We start from the raw sequence: 18,593 nt of genomic DNA, 5'->3' as shown, positions 1-18,593 counted from the left end.
TGACAGTACACTGGAAGCCCTTTATTTGATAAACATCTCTGGCAAGCATTTTCTTCCAAACTATTTTTGTACAATTTATACAGTATTACAAAATCAGAGGTAATATTTACAGCATTTACCTTTGTAGTATCCATGGTTAAATATGTGAAAAGCATGCAAAGGAGTTAAATTTGGCATTTTAAAACATTATTTTCATAGCCAATATTTTTGAGAATAATATTTCGCATGTAAATCACTATATTGTTTGGCATTTGACTTGCGCTATTTGAAGGAGTACAAGAATAAAGTAACACAAAGCTAGGGCTACAGAACCACTCACACTACTGTATATACATCTTTGTTTTTAAATGAAAAACAAAACTTTGGTTGTATGGCAAAACACTAGAAACTGCATATTGTTAAAACTGGCAGTGCACTGGAGGCAACAAAAAAACCAAAAAAAAAAAACACTTCAGATTAAATTTGGCTAAATCCCTTTCAAACTGTCTAATCAATCACCACAAACCTGTTAAACCATTTCTGATAGATATAGAGTGGGCTCCAAAAGTCTGAAACATCTGGTGAAATTGCATTTTTAATATTTCTTACACCACATTTTACATAAAATTATAAGTATAACGATTAAAGTTTGTGTAAAACCTGGTAATAATGTTCTGCACCTTGTGCTTCAACAGTCGCATGAACATCTGATGTGTACAAAGTTACAAATTCGCATTTGCTTCAAATGACCTAGAAGAATAGCAGAATCCTACATTTTTAAGTAAAAACCCTAAAGAAAACAAAAAAAGATTTTATGAAGGTTTTGTTTTCATCACTACAGACTTTTGGATCCCACTATATACGGCTACTTTAAAAACAAAACACTCTAAAGTATCATATATTCATCTAATTTCCTTTCTCTAAAATAGCAATGTATATTATATATAGTTCATGTAAGTAAACAAACGCACTTCAATAAAATAAAAAGCCAACACTGTCAAGTTTAATCCCTCACATATACCAAAACAAAATCCAAAATATTTTCCGCATATATTCAGTGGAAGTGCACAAAGACAATAACACCACCCCAAATACACGGCATAACTAAATCAGTATTTCTGTTACACCTTAAATACCACCAGAATGAGTGCAAACAGAATGAGCAAAAGAGAGAAACGGACAGCTCATGCCATGTTCCCGGTAAAGGATGCTGGTGTGATAGCGGCTTGGCCACTGCTGGCCTTCAGAGACCTGCGGCTGCTGAAGCTGGGCATGTGTACAGCTCGACCTCCCTGGCACATGGCAGTGGGAGAAAGGAGGGATGGAGAGGAAGGGGAAGATGAGGAGGAAGTAGAGGTCGGAGAGACAGAGGAGGAGGAGGAGGAAGAGCATGAGCTAGAGGATGATGAGGATGAGTAGGAATAGGAGCAGGACTGGCCATTTTGAGTCTGCGGAGGGAGGGTTAGGTTTTGACCTTCAGGCTGCTGAGAGGGCGAGACGGGTCTACAGCTGGGCCAGCTCAGGCTGAGACACGGGATAGAGGACTTAGAAGAAGAGGAAGAGGTTTGGTTAGTAAGCTTAGAATGAGCAGCACGGGTTGAGCTATGCTTCCAAGAGCTAGGTATAAAAGCTGGGATCTTAGAAGCAGGCAAAGCAAGGAAAGCATGTTTACTATTCCCACCAGCTTTCATAGCACTCCCGTTAGCCTGCGAACAAAGATGCCGGAAGACATGGAAAGTCAAGTAGGATGATAACACATACGTGAAAATATAGAGCTCTATATTCCATAAAAATATTCTACAGTACAACACCAACAAAAATATTACTCTTGTAACAAAAGGCATAATTTTCTTTCTTTTCTCTCACAGTCTATTTCACACATTAAGCAGTAAAGAGAGAAAAGAAGGACTAAAAGGAGGAATTTGGGCACCAGGTTCTTCTAAACATCTTCATAATCCAAAGAAATGGAAATATAAACCAGCACTCCCCAACCAACACAGTAGTTCCTATTGTTTGCTCTTATGATTGACTGTTGGATAACAACAATTACGCAGTTTTCCTGTATAGCTCAATTGGTAGCGCATAGTGCTAACAACAGCAAGGTCGCAGGTTCGATTCCCAGGGAGCACAAAAAAAAATAATAAAAGAAGCATATCTTGAAAGTGTCTATGTGTAAACGATAAACATGCACAAGGAGTTGGTTGTGGTGAATTGTAGGGGAAGAGAGATCATCATATTGGATCCCTGTGTGTCCTCAATAAAACTGGCCTACAGTAAAACTACCTGACGGAATTGCCTCTGGGAGTCCTGGAGCTTTTGAGGTTTTCCGGGTTTTTCCACACTCCCTGCCGGCTGCTGTCGAGACTTGGGTGAGGAAATCCGACTCGAAGCTGGAGAGTCACCAGAGTTCTGAAAAGATCAATAAGGAAACAATGTCAGCGATGGATTGAGGCGATTGACAAGTACAAGACAGAATGGGGACATAGCTTTGAAAGATTTCTCATTTGTAGACATGATTGGGGAGAGAAAGATACAGGCAGCATGCTCAAGTGTACCACCAATTTCCCAACCACAGTACATGCACTTTATTAATCCCAAAATAGATCGGAGCAAGACGCTCAGAGAGAAACGGTTCGTGGATTGAAAGTCTGAATAGTGAAAGTAGACATAGTGGTTTAAAAGAGAAGAACACCAAGTCCGTAATCATGTCCACTGAAATCACACAGAGCCCTCAAAACAGAGCGTTCCCAAGTGCGTTCACCCGAAGACACCTACAAAACACATTCAAAGTTGATTAAAGTCATTGGTTAGAAAGTCAGGTTTTTAAAGCAAACCCAAGCCACCAGCAGAAGGGTGCAAAGGAGTTGAGAAAGACCTGTTTACTGCTGGAGGCACTGGAGGAAGTGGACATGCTTGAGGAGGTTCGAGATCTCTTTTGCAGAGATGACTTGTGGGGTTTGGGCTTCAGAGGGGCTGGCTTTTTTGTGGGACTGCCCTCCTCCGGTTCTGCATCACTGGCCATTCTCTTTGCTTTCGATTCCTCCTTGCGGGAGACTTCAGAAACCAATGTAGGTCCAATATCGCTTATAGTGCTTTCTAACTGCTTAATGGTCTGCTCAAGGCTGTCTAATGTTTCATAAGTTGTCTTACGGAGTTCCTCGGTTCTGTCTTTGGTGCTCTGTGATGTGGTGGTCTGGTTTTGTGATAAAGACCTAGGGGTGGTAGAATCAGAGTCTGCGTGGGACTTCATCTCAAACCTTTTAGCTTCTTTGAGCTCCGTCACGGTTCCATCTGGTTCCTCTTCATCCTCGTAGACAACTACCTGCAGTGTCTTTTTGCCAGTTTTTGTCCCCGTACGAAGAGCCTGGCCAATAGCTACAAGCTGCTTCTTGGGGAACTTAAATTTGAATTTCTTTTTCACATCTTTAGGAGATTCAGTCTTGTCTCCTTCCTCAACAGTAAGACCAGAACTCTCAAAGGAACTCTGCTGTTGTAGAGGCACTGGAATGCTACTACTTCTCTGATTGTTTACCCTGTTCTCAGTTCTGCACTGATGTAGATTATGTCTAGGTGTTATCTGACCGACCTGACTCTTTGAGTTGGCTTCCACTTCCTCCTCGTTCTCTTCATCTATCCTCTCCTCTGATAGCACCCTCTCCAGCTCTTCTTCACACTCAAAGATGGTGGACAGCCGCTTGTAGGCCTGATGGATATCCATAGGCTCGTCAAAAATGATGATAACCGGCTTCTTGTCAAATCCAGAGTCCTCGGGGGCAGATAGGGTTGGTTCTGTGCCGACTTTAAGAGTTTGGACATCGGTGCCTTTACTGTTTACCAGCTGTTGGTACTCTCCAGTTGATAGAGCCTGTACCTTGGTTTTAGTGATCCTGAAGGCAATGTTATTTGGTGGAGGAGGACCTTCTTCTCCTGGAAGGTCTGGACTTAGACTGGCCTCCTCAGTGTATCTGGCTTGATCTTCAGATGATCTCTTTGTTACATCCTGCTTATTGTCATGGTTATTTGGTTGTGTTGAAAATGAGGCATCAGTGTTGGGCTGATGGACTGGTGAGTGAACTTGAAGTTCAGCACTTTGTGGACATTTGCTAACAAGTGTAACTTTAACAGTGGTTGTGCGATGTCCATGCTTTACGGACTTATCCAGAACAGGTTCAACTTGCTCAGAGGAAGTATGCAGTATCTGCTGCTCTAACTTCTCCTCAACAGGTGAAACTTTCTCAGAAGGTGTGGGAACCACCTGCTTTAGGGATTTCAGCACTGATTCAGTCTTGAGCTCTTTGGGATTAATGAGCGATGCCCTTTTTTCAGCTTCAGTGCTGTTCTTTAAAGAGTTACATGGGCCAGATGGCATCTTATGAATATTATTTTGCTTGCTTTGGACCTCCTTGACTGATTGGCTTGACTGAAGTGAAATTACAGATAAGTCATTTGATGTTAACAATTTTTGCTGCTGGGAAAGGTCAGAAGCATTCTCAGGTGCAACCTTTGAAGGAGAAAAAGTTGCTTCCTTGGGTTCCTTTAGGTCATCTGGCCTAGAGGTGCTCTGCCTTGATGTTTTTGATGTTCCAGTGATATAATACATGACCTGACAAAGAAATCAAGAATTCTTTGGACTTCAAACAACGTAGTAAAGTCAAAGTGAATGCAATGTGTATACATGCTCTTAAATCACACATAAAACTAATGGAAACAAATGATATTTACCCCAGGTGAACCAGGTGTTGCACTATCTCCCCAACTTTCAGATAGTGCTCCTTCTTCAGATAGGTGAGAGGTGGTCTGCTAGGACAGTTTGTTAGCACAGAGACCTTTATTTACATTCTCAAATTAATATCCAGCTAGTCAGTACAATGCAGAGAGAAACATTACAAAAGAGATCAATGGCGCCATCTAGAGTTTAGTTTAGCTTTCATCCTTAATTTACTAAGGACTGTTGTTTGTTGTCAAGCATTGCTTCAAAATAATGTATTCATGGTGAGGGAGCAGTGAAACTGTATGCATAGCATTTTCCATGCAAAGATGTCTGATGGTGATAGAGCTTGCTGGAAAACACATGCTTAATTTTTTTTTTGTTTATTTTTAAACAAAATATTTTAATGGAGAAAGTGACTTGTATAGACACTCGATGACCCAGAGTATAGAAATATTATTCCTGTTTTGAAAACTCTGACACTGTTGGTCTTGTAGTACTAAAAATATTATACAAATCTAAAGTTAAACACACAAATACATACATTTCTTGCACATTAAAACATGCATAGTGATGAAAATAGTATATACATATATATATATATATAATAGTATATGTTTGTAGAGCCCAAAACATCACATATAATTTTTTCAAATATTTAATTAAACAGTATTACATAATATTATTATTTTTTATATTATTAATATTACAAATATTTATTTGTAGAATTCTCTTATTTTTTATAATTCTTTTAAAACATTAAAAAATATGTAATGTTTGGTATCTACATACATATTTTAGTTATATTTACAAAGCAATAATATTATATCTTTATATCTCTTTATGGTGGACATTCTGGTCCTTTTTCAAAGTGAACTCTGAATGCTAAAAAAGGAAAAGGTCAGAAGTCAGAGCGCTGAATGGCCTTTCCAACGCTCCAGTCACTCTGACCCACCCCATCTTCTACAGCTGTATCTATTAGCATTCAGCAGGAGAGTGTGAGTGACAGACCAATGTTAGACACATTCAAACATATTACGCCCTCTCTTGATGAGGGGCTACGGTCAGGCATTGACATGCATCAGTATGTCAGTATATCAGTATGGGCGTTGTGTATTAGTGTCAGTAGAGCGTGAGGTTATGGGACTTGACTGCTCATGTGAGCACTGTGGTTAAACTGCGATGGGGAGTTAGCACACATCACGTCCGTTACCTTTGTGTGGTAAGACAGGGAAAGCCCTGGCTCCATCTCACTGTCTGAGGGCTCACGGGTTGTGAGATCAACAATGTATCTGGGCTGTAAATCTTTAATTGTGCACTTCTGAAACACCTGAGGATGGGTAAGGGTACGGACATTAGGTGCTGTGGCTGTTTATGGGTGAGCTTTCTGTCCTGTGGTTGTGCAATTATGAGATGTCAAACACACCGAACACCTTGATCCAGACAAGGTACAGGAAATGTTCCCTAAATATAATATTATTGTTGATTTTTAGAGTTTATTTATTAAAAGCAAATATATATAAATTAAAAATAACATATATAAACGTCACTGCATTAGATACAAGTGGCACCATGCTGTTTCTTTTCTCAGAACTTCACTTTTCATTTTTACAATCTAATAAAGTAATCTTATTAAAAAATGTATTAATCTGAATAATAATAATAATAATAATATCAATCATAATACATATACTTCATTTCACTATAAGCCCATATACATACAGTATATTTGTACAGTTATATTCATTCATGTAAATGTATAATCATTCATTCATATATAAATCACACTACTTTTTGAATATTCTATTGCAAACATTATAATAATATTTAAATTTTTTGTGCTATTTTTTTAATAAATTGCACTGGTTTCCTTTACTATTTTGTTAGCTAATACAATGGCATTCATACATTTTTCAGTGTGACGTTTACTTTCTGAGGCCACTTTATGCTGTTGATTTATTAATTTTATTCCTAATAAAAAAGAAAATCAAATTAATGATGACAAAGATTTATAGTAAATCCTACCCATTCTCAACAATAGAGGGCAGCACAAGTCAAACGTCTGAGGCAGCCATAGTGCCCTCTTTTTGATGCTTTTGTGTAAATGTTGACACTGGTGTGGCCGTTTGAAATTTGTATGGGCTCAATATTTGTCCCTTAACACCTCTGACATGTCTCAGACTTCCTGTGTTTTTGTAAAAGTATAAGTGTGCGTTCATGTCTTTGTGTGAGTGTCTCGTGTGAGGACGATTGTGGTTTGCTCACCTGTAGCTCAGCCATGATCTTATCTCCTTCATCTTCTTCATCTTGTAAGGTGGAGGTGTTGACAGGAGGAGGGGTGCGGGGCTTGGGCTTGACCTCTGGGGGCACACGCAAGGGTTTGGGCTTCGGGGCCTCCTCTTCACCCTCCTAAAGCCAAAACAACCAGCCGAGTGTGACCGACCCTCACCCTCCATCATGTCTTTCAAATCAACAAAAGCAGCTGGAATCTCTACCGTGACTTCCCGTCATTATTATTCACAAAAACAAGGACACAATATGAAGCGCACGGCACACCCAGGCAAAATATAGCACAATTACATTTCTACACGTGGTAGGTACACTGTACGATAGATGTGTTGTTTTCAAATAATAGTAATGACGATTGTCATGTTGTCTGGGAATGCGGCTCAGCAAGGCCTAAGTCACATGAATAATGGTGTGTGAAAGCATGACTCCAGCACCTGTTCACTCGTGGACTCTTTCCGGGTGGTGTAGATCACCTCTCCTGAACGTCCAGTGGTGAGTCCACTTCCAGAGGGGTAGAATCTGCGTGGAGGGGGAGGGGGAGGCGATTTGCTGGCCGTTTCAGGGTTGGGCTGCACTCTGTCAACACCGGCCCTGTGGGGCTTCTCTATGGTCGACTTCTGTGGCCTCTCCAAACTGGTCTGGACTGGTTTATCTGCTTTGGGTCCATCCTGTGGTGCGGCTTCTGTTTGAAGTTAGATAAAGAGTGCCTCGATATTAAATCCTCCAGAGGTTAGATCCAACTGTAATCAAAAACATCTGAACCAGCTAATCCGGGATTATTAATAAAACAAGGCGTGCTGTAATATAAAAAAAAAATTATAATAATAAAATAAACTTCTGTGAGACATCAGGGGTGAAAAAGCTGACAAAGATGTGACCCCACAGAGTAAACCACAGAGCTATTATTTTTACAGAAAAAAAAAGAAAAAAACTAACTACACAAACCGCACAAAAGACATATTTTGCTCAAGTTTCAAATTTCATTTCAAAATCCATTACATTTAAACTTTTCTTGAGCATGATTTTTTTTTTTTTAAACAAACAAACAAAAACATATGAAACCAACTTGAATACAAAGAACACATCTCTAAGATGTGCTTTTTATCATGGACACATGTCATTCAGCCAGATTCCAGTTTAGTGTTATATATATAAATATCCTACAATCTGAATGAATTGTTTATATGCAGGTTCATATGAGTGGACAGGCATACCAGGGAGAGGAGACACAGGAAGTGGAGAGTCCACTTCATCAGGCAAGATGCTGGGTGGTTGGGAGGGGGCGCTGTCCACCTGTTTGCTCACTTCCAGGTCAGGTATGGCCTTCATAAGGCTGGCCTGGGTCTGCTGAAGGATTCTTTCCATTTCCTTTTTCGTTTCTAGTCCAGTAGAGTGAACCTTGTCCTCCTCTACTGCCCGTTTTGAAACCTGTGGAGAACCCGACAGAAATTAGTTTGTTGGAAACAATTACTGGGTCACATTTACCATTGTTCTGCAAAATTTTGCGGGTCTTTTCAATAGGAATCGGCACAATCGGGGAGTTTCGTGTGAGGGCAAAAAGGTTTCGTTCTTCATGCAGATTTTGCTTCTTTTTAGTATAGTCACTTGATGCTAACCAACAGAAAGCTACATTGTTTTGTGTGAGAGCTAAATTTTGCTGACAAGAAAAGTTCAATTCTCTAATTTAAGTATATTTGAGAGAGAATTTACCTATTTTTGTCAGATAATATATATATATATATATATAATATAATACTATTAATATAAGGTAATAGTATTATAATAGTAGAGGAAGTTCCTATAAAGATTCTTGATTTTTGCAGTGATTCCATAGAAGAACCATTTTTGATTTCCCAAAGAACCTTTCAGTGAACAGTTCTTAAAAGAACCATTTTTCAAACCTTTTTCCACAATAAAGAACCTTTTGTGCAATGGAAAGGTTCATGGATGTTAAAGGTTCTTCATTACAATAAAGAACATTTATTTTTTTATGAGTGTGCAGATAAACACAGAGTTACAGAAATAAGACATTCTTGTGTTGATGCCAATCCATGAATCTTAATCAATCAAAAGTGAAGTCACAGTTGAACCACACCTCATCAGGCATGGGCCTGCTTGTGTTGACAGAGATCTCCTCTGGTGCGGAGGATCCAGTCGTGCTGATGGCAGCGGTTGCTGGCACAGCTTCCTGGCCCTGCGGAGCTGCTCTCTTTTGCAGGGCAGGGCTGTTTTCTCTGCTCCTGGGACTGACCTTCGCCACAGTGGGGGAGTCCCTGCTATGGGTGGGTGTGAGCGGGGGACTGGGGTGGTGTGTGCTGATGGGAGCCGTCTGAACGCGGTGCACAGTGACTGGAGAAGATGGCACAGGCTCCGAGCAGCTGACTTTGGCAGGTGATCTTGGTTGTGGGGTGGGGGACTCACAAACAGGTTTTGGAGATCTGTACTCTTCCACAAAGGAAACCGAATCAGCTGATAATGGGTCAGAAGTATGGTTGTGGCTTTCAGTGGCGTATCTACAACAAACAGAAACCCTAACAATGAACCTGCCAAAGCTCTAAAGGAATTTAATATTTCAAATGGTACAGGAGTTTTACCTTCTCAGTCCACTGAGAGTGTCAGTCAGAGCTTTGACTCTCTTTAGCATGCTGTCCATTTTGTGAGGCTCTTCCTTAAGGAAGCGCACCGCGTCCACCTCCACCCTCAACACGCCACGCATTTTCATCTGCAGGGCTGGGAACTCTCCTGAAAAGATGCAATTCATTATTATACAAGATAAAGATTGTTTTTTTTTTACATTTTTGAAAGAAACCTTTTTTCTTTTAGGATTTTTTGATTATTAAGAATTATCAGAATTTATTTAAAATATTTTTTGTCACTTTTAATCAGTTTAAGGCATCCTTGCTGAATAAAAGGATCTTTAAAAAAAATACTAACCCTTAACTTTTGAACGGTAGTGTTTAATTAAGAAATGATTATAGGATAAATACAAATGCAATCACCTTTGAGTGTTGCCAAAGCTTCTCCTACTCTCCGTAAGTTGACAGCCCCTTCCTCCACATCCTTCAGAGTGACTGGTCGATTGCTAATGGCACAGGTGGATTCTTTCTTGAGCATCTCCACATAGTTTTCCAGCTCTCTGTGACATTGTTACAAGGATGTGTCATTTATTAGCACAGCTGTCACTTTAATGCTATATAACAAGTATTTTTCTTTGCTTTTCTTGCTCAAGCTGCATGTACTCTACAATGTAAAAAAAAAAAAATATTACATTTCTGTTAATTTCCTGGTTTACACGTAAGTGGAAAAAAACTCCCATATTTCCAATGTAGTCTCAGACATTTGGACGCCACTGTTTATATATATTTAAATCGTATTTAATCCAGCATTTAGCGACACTTAATACTATGCAATAAGCAAGTCTTGACTGTGAGTCTTGACGGCTAAAGGCTGAAACCTGTTTAACGTGATTTAGTCTTGTTTGTTGACTGACAGTTCACATACTGTACAGAGAAGTTTGGCTGTGTAAGCAAATTTGGCCACAAAAGTCCACCCTCAGCCAAATACTTTCAGAGGATCATCATAACCTACGTCTTTCTCAGATTTTCTGACTTCATTCGTCTTGAAATGGTTACGAAGTGTGAATTGTTGAAGCTGGTCATCATGAGTTGTACCAGCATATAAAAGCCTTTAGCAGGGCCAGCTATGCAGGGATCTGCAAGCCAGTACACATGCTCTGAGATCATAGTTTAACATCATCCCTGTGGGAAATGGTTTGTGTTTTGTGTAATTTACCTGAGGGGTGTCTTAAGGGTTTTCCCATGCACAATGTCAAGTCCTGCTTTTTGTTATCTTTCTCACCATAGCACAATCTAACATAAGGCAGTAACAACATTTCTTGCTTGTTATTATCTCTATGAATAGATATCTGTTGGTCACTGGAATAAAATGCTTTGTATATTTAATGCAGTGTAATTTTAGTATTATTTATTTACTAATATAGTATTTATTCATATTTTGATTTAGCTTTCATTTTAATAACTGTTAGTAATTTTGTTGTGCGTCTGTCAGTATTACAATTATTTAAATATTTCTATTTAGCTTTCATTTATTTTTATTTCAGTTTTAGTCATATATTTAAATTTCAGTCAGGCAACATCCTTAATTTCCATTCAAGTTTTTTAGGTTTATGTTTTTATCTAATATTATGTTTCTTTTTTTGAGTTAACATATACATTTTTAATAGCTTAAGTGATTTTCTTGCTATATTTTATAGCTTTTTAGTTTTAGTTTCCAAATGAATAACAATACTGGTTTCATGCACATTGTGACTAAACACAGATTAATTTCTGAAGAAATCTGATTTATATTTCCCGTTCAGGATAGCACACATTCATCGTGACAGGAAACATGAAGAAACTTTCACAAGACTTATTCTACTAAGACAGGTTGGGACAGTGGATTATTCACTGCATTGTTTCATGCAATCGCACACATCTCCACCCAATGAAGGCATGACTAGTTTTACTTAAATCAAGGTTTACACCAGCAGAAGGGTTTTAGAAAAATACTCAATATAGCACTAACAATGTAAAAATCCCCTCTGTTCACATCTATTAAAAAACCTACCCTGATCTTTGTTTATTAAAGTGTGCATTCAGCATTGACTGGAGACATGGTATTATAATTAATTAGTACGGGGGATCAGGGAGAATTCAGCTTTGATTAGACGTGAGCAGTTAATCAGCATCAAATCTGGCTCGTTTGCAGCAGCAGCTAATCAGTGCGCTGATTTTCCCCTCTAGATCGCAGCATTTGTTCTGTTCGTCTACAGCTGTCTCTCACATTCTACAGATGACCAGTCCATAATGAATTCTTCATGGGTAATTAATGTCAAGGTCTTAACAGGATCAGTAGTCACATACAAATTATGCTGCCTTACAGTCTTACCCGAGCTGCACGAGAACCGTCTCCTCCATACCCAGATATCTGTGTCTTTCTTCTTCCACCTGGACTCGTTGTCTATGAACAGGGTCCTCAAGCTGCAGCACAGTGTCTGAAAACCTCTCTGAGATCTCCTGCTCTGCCTGTCGCAGCATCTGCCTCATGGCATCCTGGTTTTGGAGCTGTATATGCAAGGCAAAGCTCTATCAGCACACTTGTTTTCTGACCAACTGTGTACTATAACTCATTGAGTAACACTACATCACATTACTATCATTATATATTATGTGTTTGTGTGTTTATACCATTCAAATGTTTGGGTAAGTTGTTTGAAAAACTTTGAAAGATTTGATAAAAAGAACTGTAAAGAGTAATACTGTGAAGTATAATCAAAATATAAAATAACAGTTTCCTATTTTAATTCTTATGATGGCAAAGCTGAATTTCAAGTCTCACGCCAGTCTTCAGTGTCACATGATCCTTCAAAAATCATTCTAATATGCTGATTTGGTGCTCAAGAAACATTTTTATTATCATTGCTGAAAACTTTTCAGGATTCTTTGTTGAATAGAAAATTTAAAAGAACAGTATTTACTTGAAACTGAATTTTTAAAATATCTTACTGACCCCAAACTTTTGAACAGTAGTGTATTATTTAGAAGTGAAATATGTGAAGATAGTTGCTTCACTACTGAATTATTGCATAACTATTGCAAAACAATTTTTTTTCTTTATTTGACTGACAGCCCTAATATCTATATTATTATAAGACATTCTAATATTTTAGGACAAGCATTTAAAAAGAGCAGATGCACTGGACAGAACGTCGTTTTCACACTGTACTTTTACACGTACCTGCATCTGTTTGAGCTGATGGAGCTGCAGTCTAAGGTCAGAGACGTTCCTTCTGAAGGTGGAGAGGATTGAGCAAATAGCAGGGTCTCTGACAGGAGGCTGAACCTGTGTTGAAATACAGTCTGTCTGCACAACTGGGTCTTTAGTTGACGTTACAGTACAGACGCCTGCACAAAAACACCAATTTATGACGTTATTGCTCTGGTACCAACACAAATATGGTTAAATTAAGATTCAATTCAGATCCATGATTCATACAAAAAATTAATGACAAAGGATGCATCATTATAATCAATAACTGAACGTTTACTGACCACCATTCTGTGCCGGAGACCCCATCTTTACCAGTTTCTCACTACAGAGAAAGACAAAACGGTAAGTCTTCATCTTACTGTTTTTATCTTCACATTATACTAATACAATTTAGATTCAAACTATTTATGAATCACATTAAATGTTTCTGTGAACATCCACCTGGAAGTCTCTTTGGCACTTGTGTTTGGCCCTTTCATAAGAGCGTGTTGAACGAGTCCAGTAAGACTGGCTATTTGCTGCTCCATTGCCTTTATTCTTTCACTGCAAAACAAAGGTTGCATGACACGCTTCAATAAAGAGATAATTTCATAAATGAATGCACATACTGTTCAACTGCGAATCTAAGAAGAATTAAACAATGCTAAAGGGGGAACCAGCAAATTATATTGCCTTTCTCTGTTCCTGAGGGCAAAACTGTGATGAACTTTCATATTCAAGGCATGGCAGTATATATATATATATATAAATTTTGGGCTTTGCCCAGAGGAACTCTTGCCCTTTTCTCAATTACACAACATGACTATTCTGTTATTTTCCCCATCAGCCCTTGATTACTCATGCACTATTTGAACAAATAACAACATCAGAAGAAAGGGAAAAGGAAGTATTATCACCATATCCTTGTTTTAATATAATAGAAAAGAATAGAATATATGCACACATGAGCACCATGTGTCTAAAACACATTTTGTGTTGTCTCACAACACAGCAAGCTGCAGGGAATTTAAAAAGTCTCACCTCTGAGGATCTCCAGCTGCCACGTGTCCTTGAAACGGCCTCTCTCCGTGACTGGGCGGAAGGTCGGCGAAAACAGGGGAGGCCACATTGCCTCTCACCCTGGTCGCCACCTCCACGGCCCCATTATTGTCCTTGCGGAAAGATCTTCGCACAGGTGATGCGCTTTCCGCCGCCACACCTTGAGAGGGCATGTGGGAGTTTTGGCCTGGGAGCATGTCAATCATTCTGACCTCATTGACCCTGTGAGGAGAAGCAGGCGGTGTTTTGGAGCCCATGGTGGCGAGCTGACTCTCACTGTACTTGCGAGATTTCTGTCTGTAGAGGGAGTGCTGCAGATCCTGGCCATCTGCGTATGCACCTACAGACTTGACGGTGGAGCGGTGCTGGATGTACGCCGCCCCGTCCGGGACGTCTCCAGTATGGCTGCTTTGCGATGAGGCGACGCTGAGCCTGCCCTCAGGTGAACCGTACGCTTCTGAATACAAAGGGACGCTCTTGCTGCTCAGATCCTCATCTGGTTTCACGTCACGTCGTTCCAGGATGGCACTGGAGCAGGGTGTGATAGAGCGACTTGGGGGCGTGTTGGATATACGGTCCCTGGGTAAGGTAGCGCCACCGGGCATGGCAACAGAGTGGCCGAAAGGGATCCTGGAAGGAGATGAGGGCATGGAGCGAGGTGTAGGAGGAGACATGGAGCCCTGGACTGAATGTATGGGACTGTGAGGCAGAGTGTGCACTGGGCTTTGGCCTCCCGGCTGCTGTCTGCCGCTGTAGAGCCGCTCTCTTGTGATCTATGGATAAAACGAAAAAGCATATCAGAGAGAATTTGGGTTAAAAAAAAAAAACAGGTGGTAACACTTTACTTAAAGCCTTTGTGTATAATGCACTATAAAGGGTTACTAAAGGGTATAATGCATTATAATTATTCATAATGTGCGTTGTGATACAATATATCTTGCTGTGAATAATTATGATCGAATTTAAAATGCATGGTGTAACAATGAATTGATAAGTGTTATAATGCATAATTAATGCATTAAAACTACTTTTATAATGCATTATACATAAATGATTCAAGTAAAATGTGTTTGTAATGTATATGTAACACTTGTAAGAAAGAAAAAGTGTCAAATAAAGGTCATCAACTGGTTCTGCGACATCAAGTGGCAATCAAAAAGTCAAAAAGTACCAATAAAAATGTCCTTAAAATCCAAAAATAAAATGTATTATTATTTAAAAATTCCTTTTAACATGTAAAGTGAAGCACCAAAATGTTTTTTTTTTTTTTTTACAAAACCAAAATTAAAGTTTTCATTTAGCTGAAAACTGAAACTGAAAATAAAGTTAGGGTAGGGGTGGGCGATATGGCAAAAATTTAATATCACGATATTTTTAAGAAAAATCACGATTCACAATTTTATCACGATTCTTTGTCATGTTGGTTTTACTATTTTGCAAGTTGTCTGAGCATTACAGCCAAACTAATTTCCCTATTATAAAGACAAAACCTTTCAAGGTAACAAAAATATTAAAAAAGAATGGCGGATATTTAGGCCAAAGTGGGCGAAGATAAAAATCTTTGTCATTATTTTATCTTTGTTATTAAAAAATTAGAACAAAGATACACATTACAAATACACATACTATACAAATAAAACAGTGTTTTATTTTCAGGTACAATAGGTGTATTTAGCAGGAGCATTCGAGAAATTGAATCAACAAATATAAAAATAAAACACTATATAGATTGATTCCTATTAAATCAACTGTATTAACGTTTTTCAGTCAAGAGTAGTGAGTGATTTTTCTCTTTGTGTTTTGGTGTTTTATTAACATTGAAGGAATAATTAACCCCAAAATAAAAAGTGTTTTATATTTATACCATCATTTACTCACTCAAATGTTTCTTTAAACCTGAATGAGTTTCTTCTGCTAAACATAAATGCTATTTTGAGGAACATGGAAAACCAAACAGTTGCTGGTCCCCAGTGACTTATTCCATAGTATTTTTTTTTCCTTCTATCAAAAGTCAATGTGGACCAGATACTATTTGGTTACCCACATTCTTCAAAATATCTTCTTTTGTGTTCAGCACAAGAAAAAAATTAATACAGGTTTGTATTTTAAGGTGAACTATCCCTTTAATGACAGTCGGCAGCATGTTCAGTACTGCCCCTTTAAGACCTGCAAGCATCCGTTTTCTCTCAGCTGTTTACTTACTCATTTTAGACATAAGCAACGGAGTCTATACATAAACCTTGTGTGTTTTGACAGTATTAGTGCACAAGATAACTTAGTTCAGTAATCAGGCGCTTTTTGACAGGCTTTAGCACGCGCTTCGGGTGTACGGGCTCAGAAAAAGCACACGTCAGACCGACGCATGAATAAAACATTTAACCAGCAAGGCTTTAAAGCAGATCCGAATAATGTACAGTATATTGAGACGGAGGAATAAGAACTGCAGCTGATAGAATATGCGCTGTAGCACGATACTACGATATTCTTCAAAAGCAGATCGTGGAGACATTATTATCGTCCAAGATCAAAAATCGTCATATCGCACACCCCTAGTAATTAAATTTGTGCAGTTGTGTAGCTGATGTTCTGGGTATCATTTTCTCTGTTGATAAATGAAACCAGTCGTAGGGAAGTTCTTTAGCAACAAACCGTCTCTCATTGTTTTCTGATATTTTGGTGCATGACTAATATATTTATTCACTGCATAAAAGACATCATGGTTGGTGCTTTATTATCTTATTATATATATATGATTGTATTATCTTAGATTTGTACTACTGCTCATGGCTCTTTGCATGTTTTTGCTCCCGGTTTTGGAATCAGTCTAGTTTGGCTAGTTTCAACCAAGCAACAGATATATTTGTGCCAAAATACTGTAAAGTTTAACTGTTCCCACAACCTTTGCTTCCAGTAACAAAATGTATAGAAAACATTTCCCCCTCCCTTTTAAAAGCTGATAAGCTATGCATTTTGCTCTAACTGTGCAAGATTACATGGTCAGTTGCATTTTCTTATTTAGATTGCATTGTTTTTTTTTGTTTCCTCTGGCTGTCCGTGACCATGTTATTCAAAACGCCATCCCGCCAGCTGAAAACTGCCGGTAAACAACTCTCAAAGAAGGTCAATGGATATGAAAAGGATCTTTGAATTGAATGAAAAGGAGCTTTTTATTACATATTTGTCACGTAAATGATTAATCTTCACAGAGAAGTTTTCAAAGCAGGACACTAAAAACAAAAATTGTATTGTATGACTGTGTTGATATGATTTATGTTTAGACAAGTGCACAGATATGAACAAAAAGATGGAACCAGTGCAAAAGCACAGACAATAGCCCTGCCCAGACCTGTCTTTGTACAGTGGTCATGCTTAAGCGTGCAGTAATAAAGCCCACAGACAGAGCGTGCGTGCAGGTGAATTACCCACCATTCAGAGCACCAACACCCTCTGCATTAGCTTAAAGACGATCAACATTCTCCAAACCTGTCCTTATAACCTCAGGTCTAGTTTCAGACCACATTTATAAGAGAAACCAAGAAAATTATAATTGCACTTAATGTATTTGGTTGATGATTTGACTGAATGCTTATATCCTGAAAACTGTATCAAATGACTGACAAGACAATACAAGCTGCTTCAAATAAAATACCTAAGAGTTAAGTCTGTCTGTCATTGCTTCTTAAAGATTTCTTTAAAGGAGTTTGCTGTTAGAAATAGACTAAGTTCTCACGAAGGACAACCCAAACTGAGTCAGGCATGTTTAAACAGGTGCAGCCATCGTTTCATTATTGTATTATCTAAGCTCACAATAGGTGTCTTCTTTCAATGTGTACATAAAGACCTCCATAAAATTAGCTTAATATTTCGCATGCGACCACAGGAACCAAATGTACTACAGACATGCATGTTTAAACGCAAAAGTCTAGGACCTTTAGCTTGCCACATGTCAGAAGTAATGCTAAGCACCTGGGGAAGCGAATTCACAGAGCAACACTGTACATGGGTCTATAAATTATGTGTCTGAAGGACGAGCTTCAACTTTCAAAAGATATACAAACAGCTAAAATGAAAGGCCAATATATCATCAGGCCCAAACATTAGAGAAAATGGGTCCATTTTTGCAATCCTTCAAAATAAGTGCATCACATCAACAAACGTGTCTGTGCATGTTTGCTTTCTCACGCTCTCAGAGGACTTGTTTTACACATCCATTTGTTTTTCTAGTTCCTATCATCCCACTAATCTAAAATTTGGTTTAGGTGGGAAAATGGTTTCCCAATACCACAACGTGTGGCCAGAGAGCAGTGTTTTTGCACAGACCTTATTGTCCCATGAACTCAAATTGACACATGCAAACACACTGTGCAGAGATAAAATGGGAGTGGCAGGTTGGCAATTCCAGCTGTGAAGGACAGGAAAATGGAACATGTGTATAGGCACTTCCTTCTGTGATTGAGTTGGTCAACTTGTTAGCGATTAATGAGGTTGACTAGTTTATATGTTTTTTTAGTTTTAATATACTTAGTGGCAGTGCTTTAAAGGGACTAAAATCCAACATTTCGCTGATTTAGTTTTAGCTTTAGTGTGAAAACATAACGCTAAAACCCTTTGTGAAATATGTTTCTGTGAACAATGTTTCTGTTATTATGCCTTGGGTTTCCACACCTTTGGAACACTTTTGGAGGCTAAACTTGAATAACGGAGAGCTAAATATATTTGCTACAGAAATTTTAAAGACTTTTTAAAAGAT

General features: G+C 38.6%; 1 protein-coding gene across 14 annotated transcripts in view; it reads right to left on the bottom strand.

Annotated features, from left to right (window-relative positions):
• The window catches only part of si:ch211-207d6.2 (sickle tail protein homolog), a 61,331-nt gene continuing 42,738 nt past the window's right edge, over positions 1-18,593 (bottom strand). For 3 of the 14 annotated variants that reach the window (XM_058750436.1, XM_058750469.1, XM_058750474.1), the window contains 16 exons: positions 13,826-14,616; positions 13,247-13,348; positions 13,087-13,127; positions 12,773-12,939; positions 11,924-12,099; positions 9,976-10,112; positions 9,571-9,718; positions 9,072-9,489; positions 8,191-8,404; positions 7,411-7,658; positions 6,953-7,096; positions 5,901-6,017; positions 4,702-4,779; positions 2,855-4,582; positions 2,263-2,388; positions 1-1,685 (listed from right to left, as the gene is read on the bottom strand). In XM_058750436.1, the coding sequence (XP_058606419.1) occupies positions 1,164-1,685; positions 2,263-2,388; positions 2,855-4,582; positions 4,702-4,779; positions 5,901-6,017; positions 6,953-7,096; positions 7,411-7,658; positions 8,191-8,404; positions 9,072-9,489; positions 9,571-9,718; positions 9,976-10,112; positions 11,924-12,099; positions 12,773-12,939; positions 13,087-13,127; positions 13,247-13,348; positions 13,826-14,616 (5,157 nt within the window). In that variant the 3' untranslated portion in view covers positions 1-1,163. Of the gene's footprint in view, positions 1,686-2,245; positions 2,751-2,854; positions 4,583-4,701; positions 4,780-5,900; positions 6,018-6,952; positions 7,097-7,410; positions 7,659-8,190; positions 8,405-9,071; positions 9,490-9,570; positions 9,719-9,975; positions 10,113-11,923; positions 12,100-12,772; positions 12,940-13,086; positions 13,128-13,246; positions 13,349-13,825; positions 14,617-18,593 lie in introns of those variants that run through there. The other 11 variants (XM_058750475.1, XM_058750446.1, XR_009266868.1 and 8 more) reach the window with 11 other exon arrangements.

Source organism: Onychostoma macrolepis, chromosome 02, assembly GCF_012432095.1.
Source record: "Onychostoma macrolepis isolate SWU-2019 chromosome 02, ASM1243209v1, whole genome shotgun sequence".
In the NCBI taxonomy this organism is placed as follows: Eukaryota; Metazoa; Chordata; class Actinopteri; order Cypriniformes; family Cyprinidae; genus Onychostoma; species Onychostoma macrolepis.
This window is presented reverse-complemented; position numbering and strand designations above follow the sequence as displayed.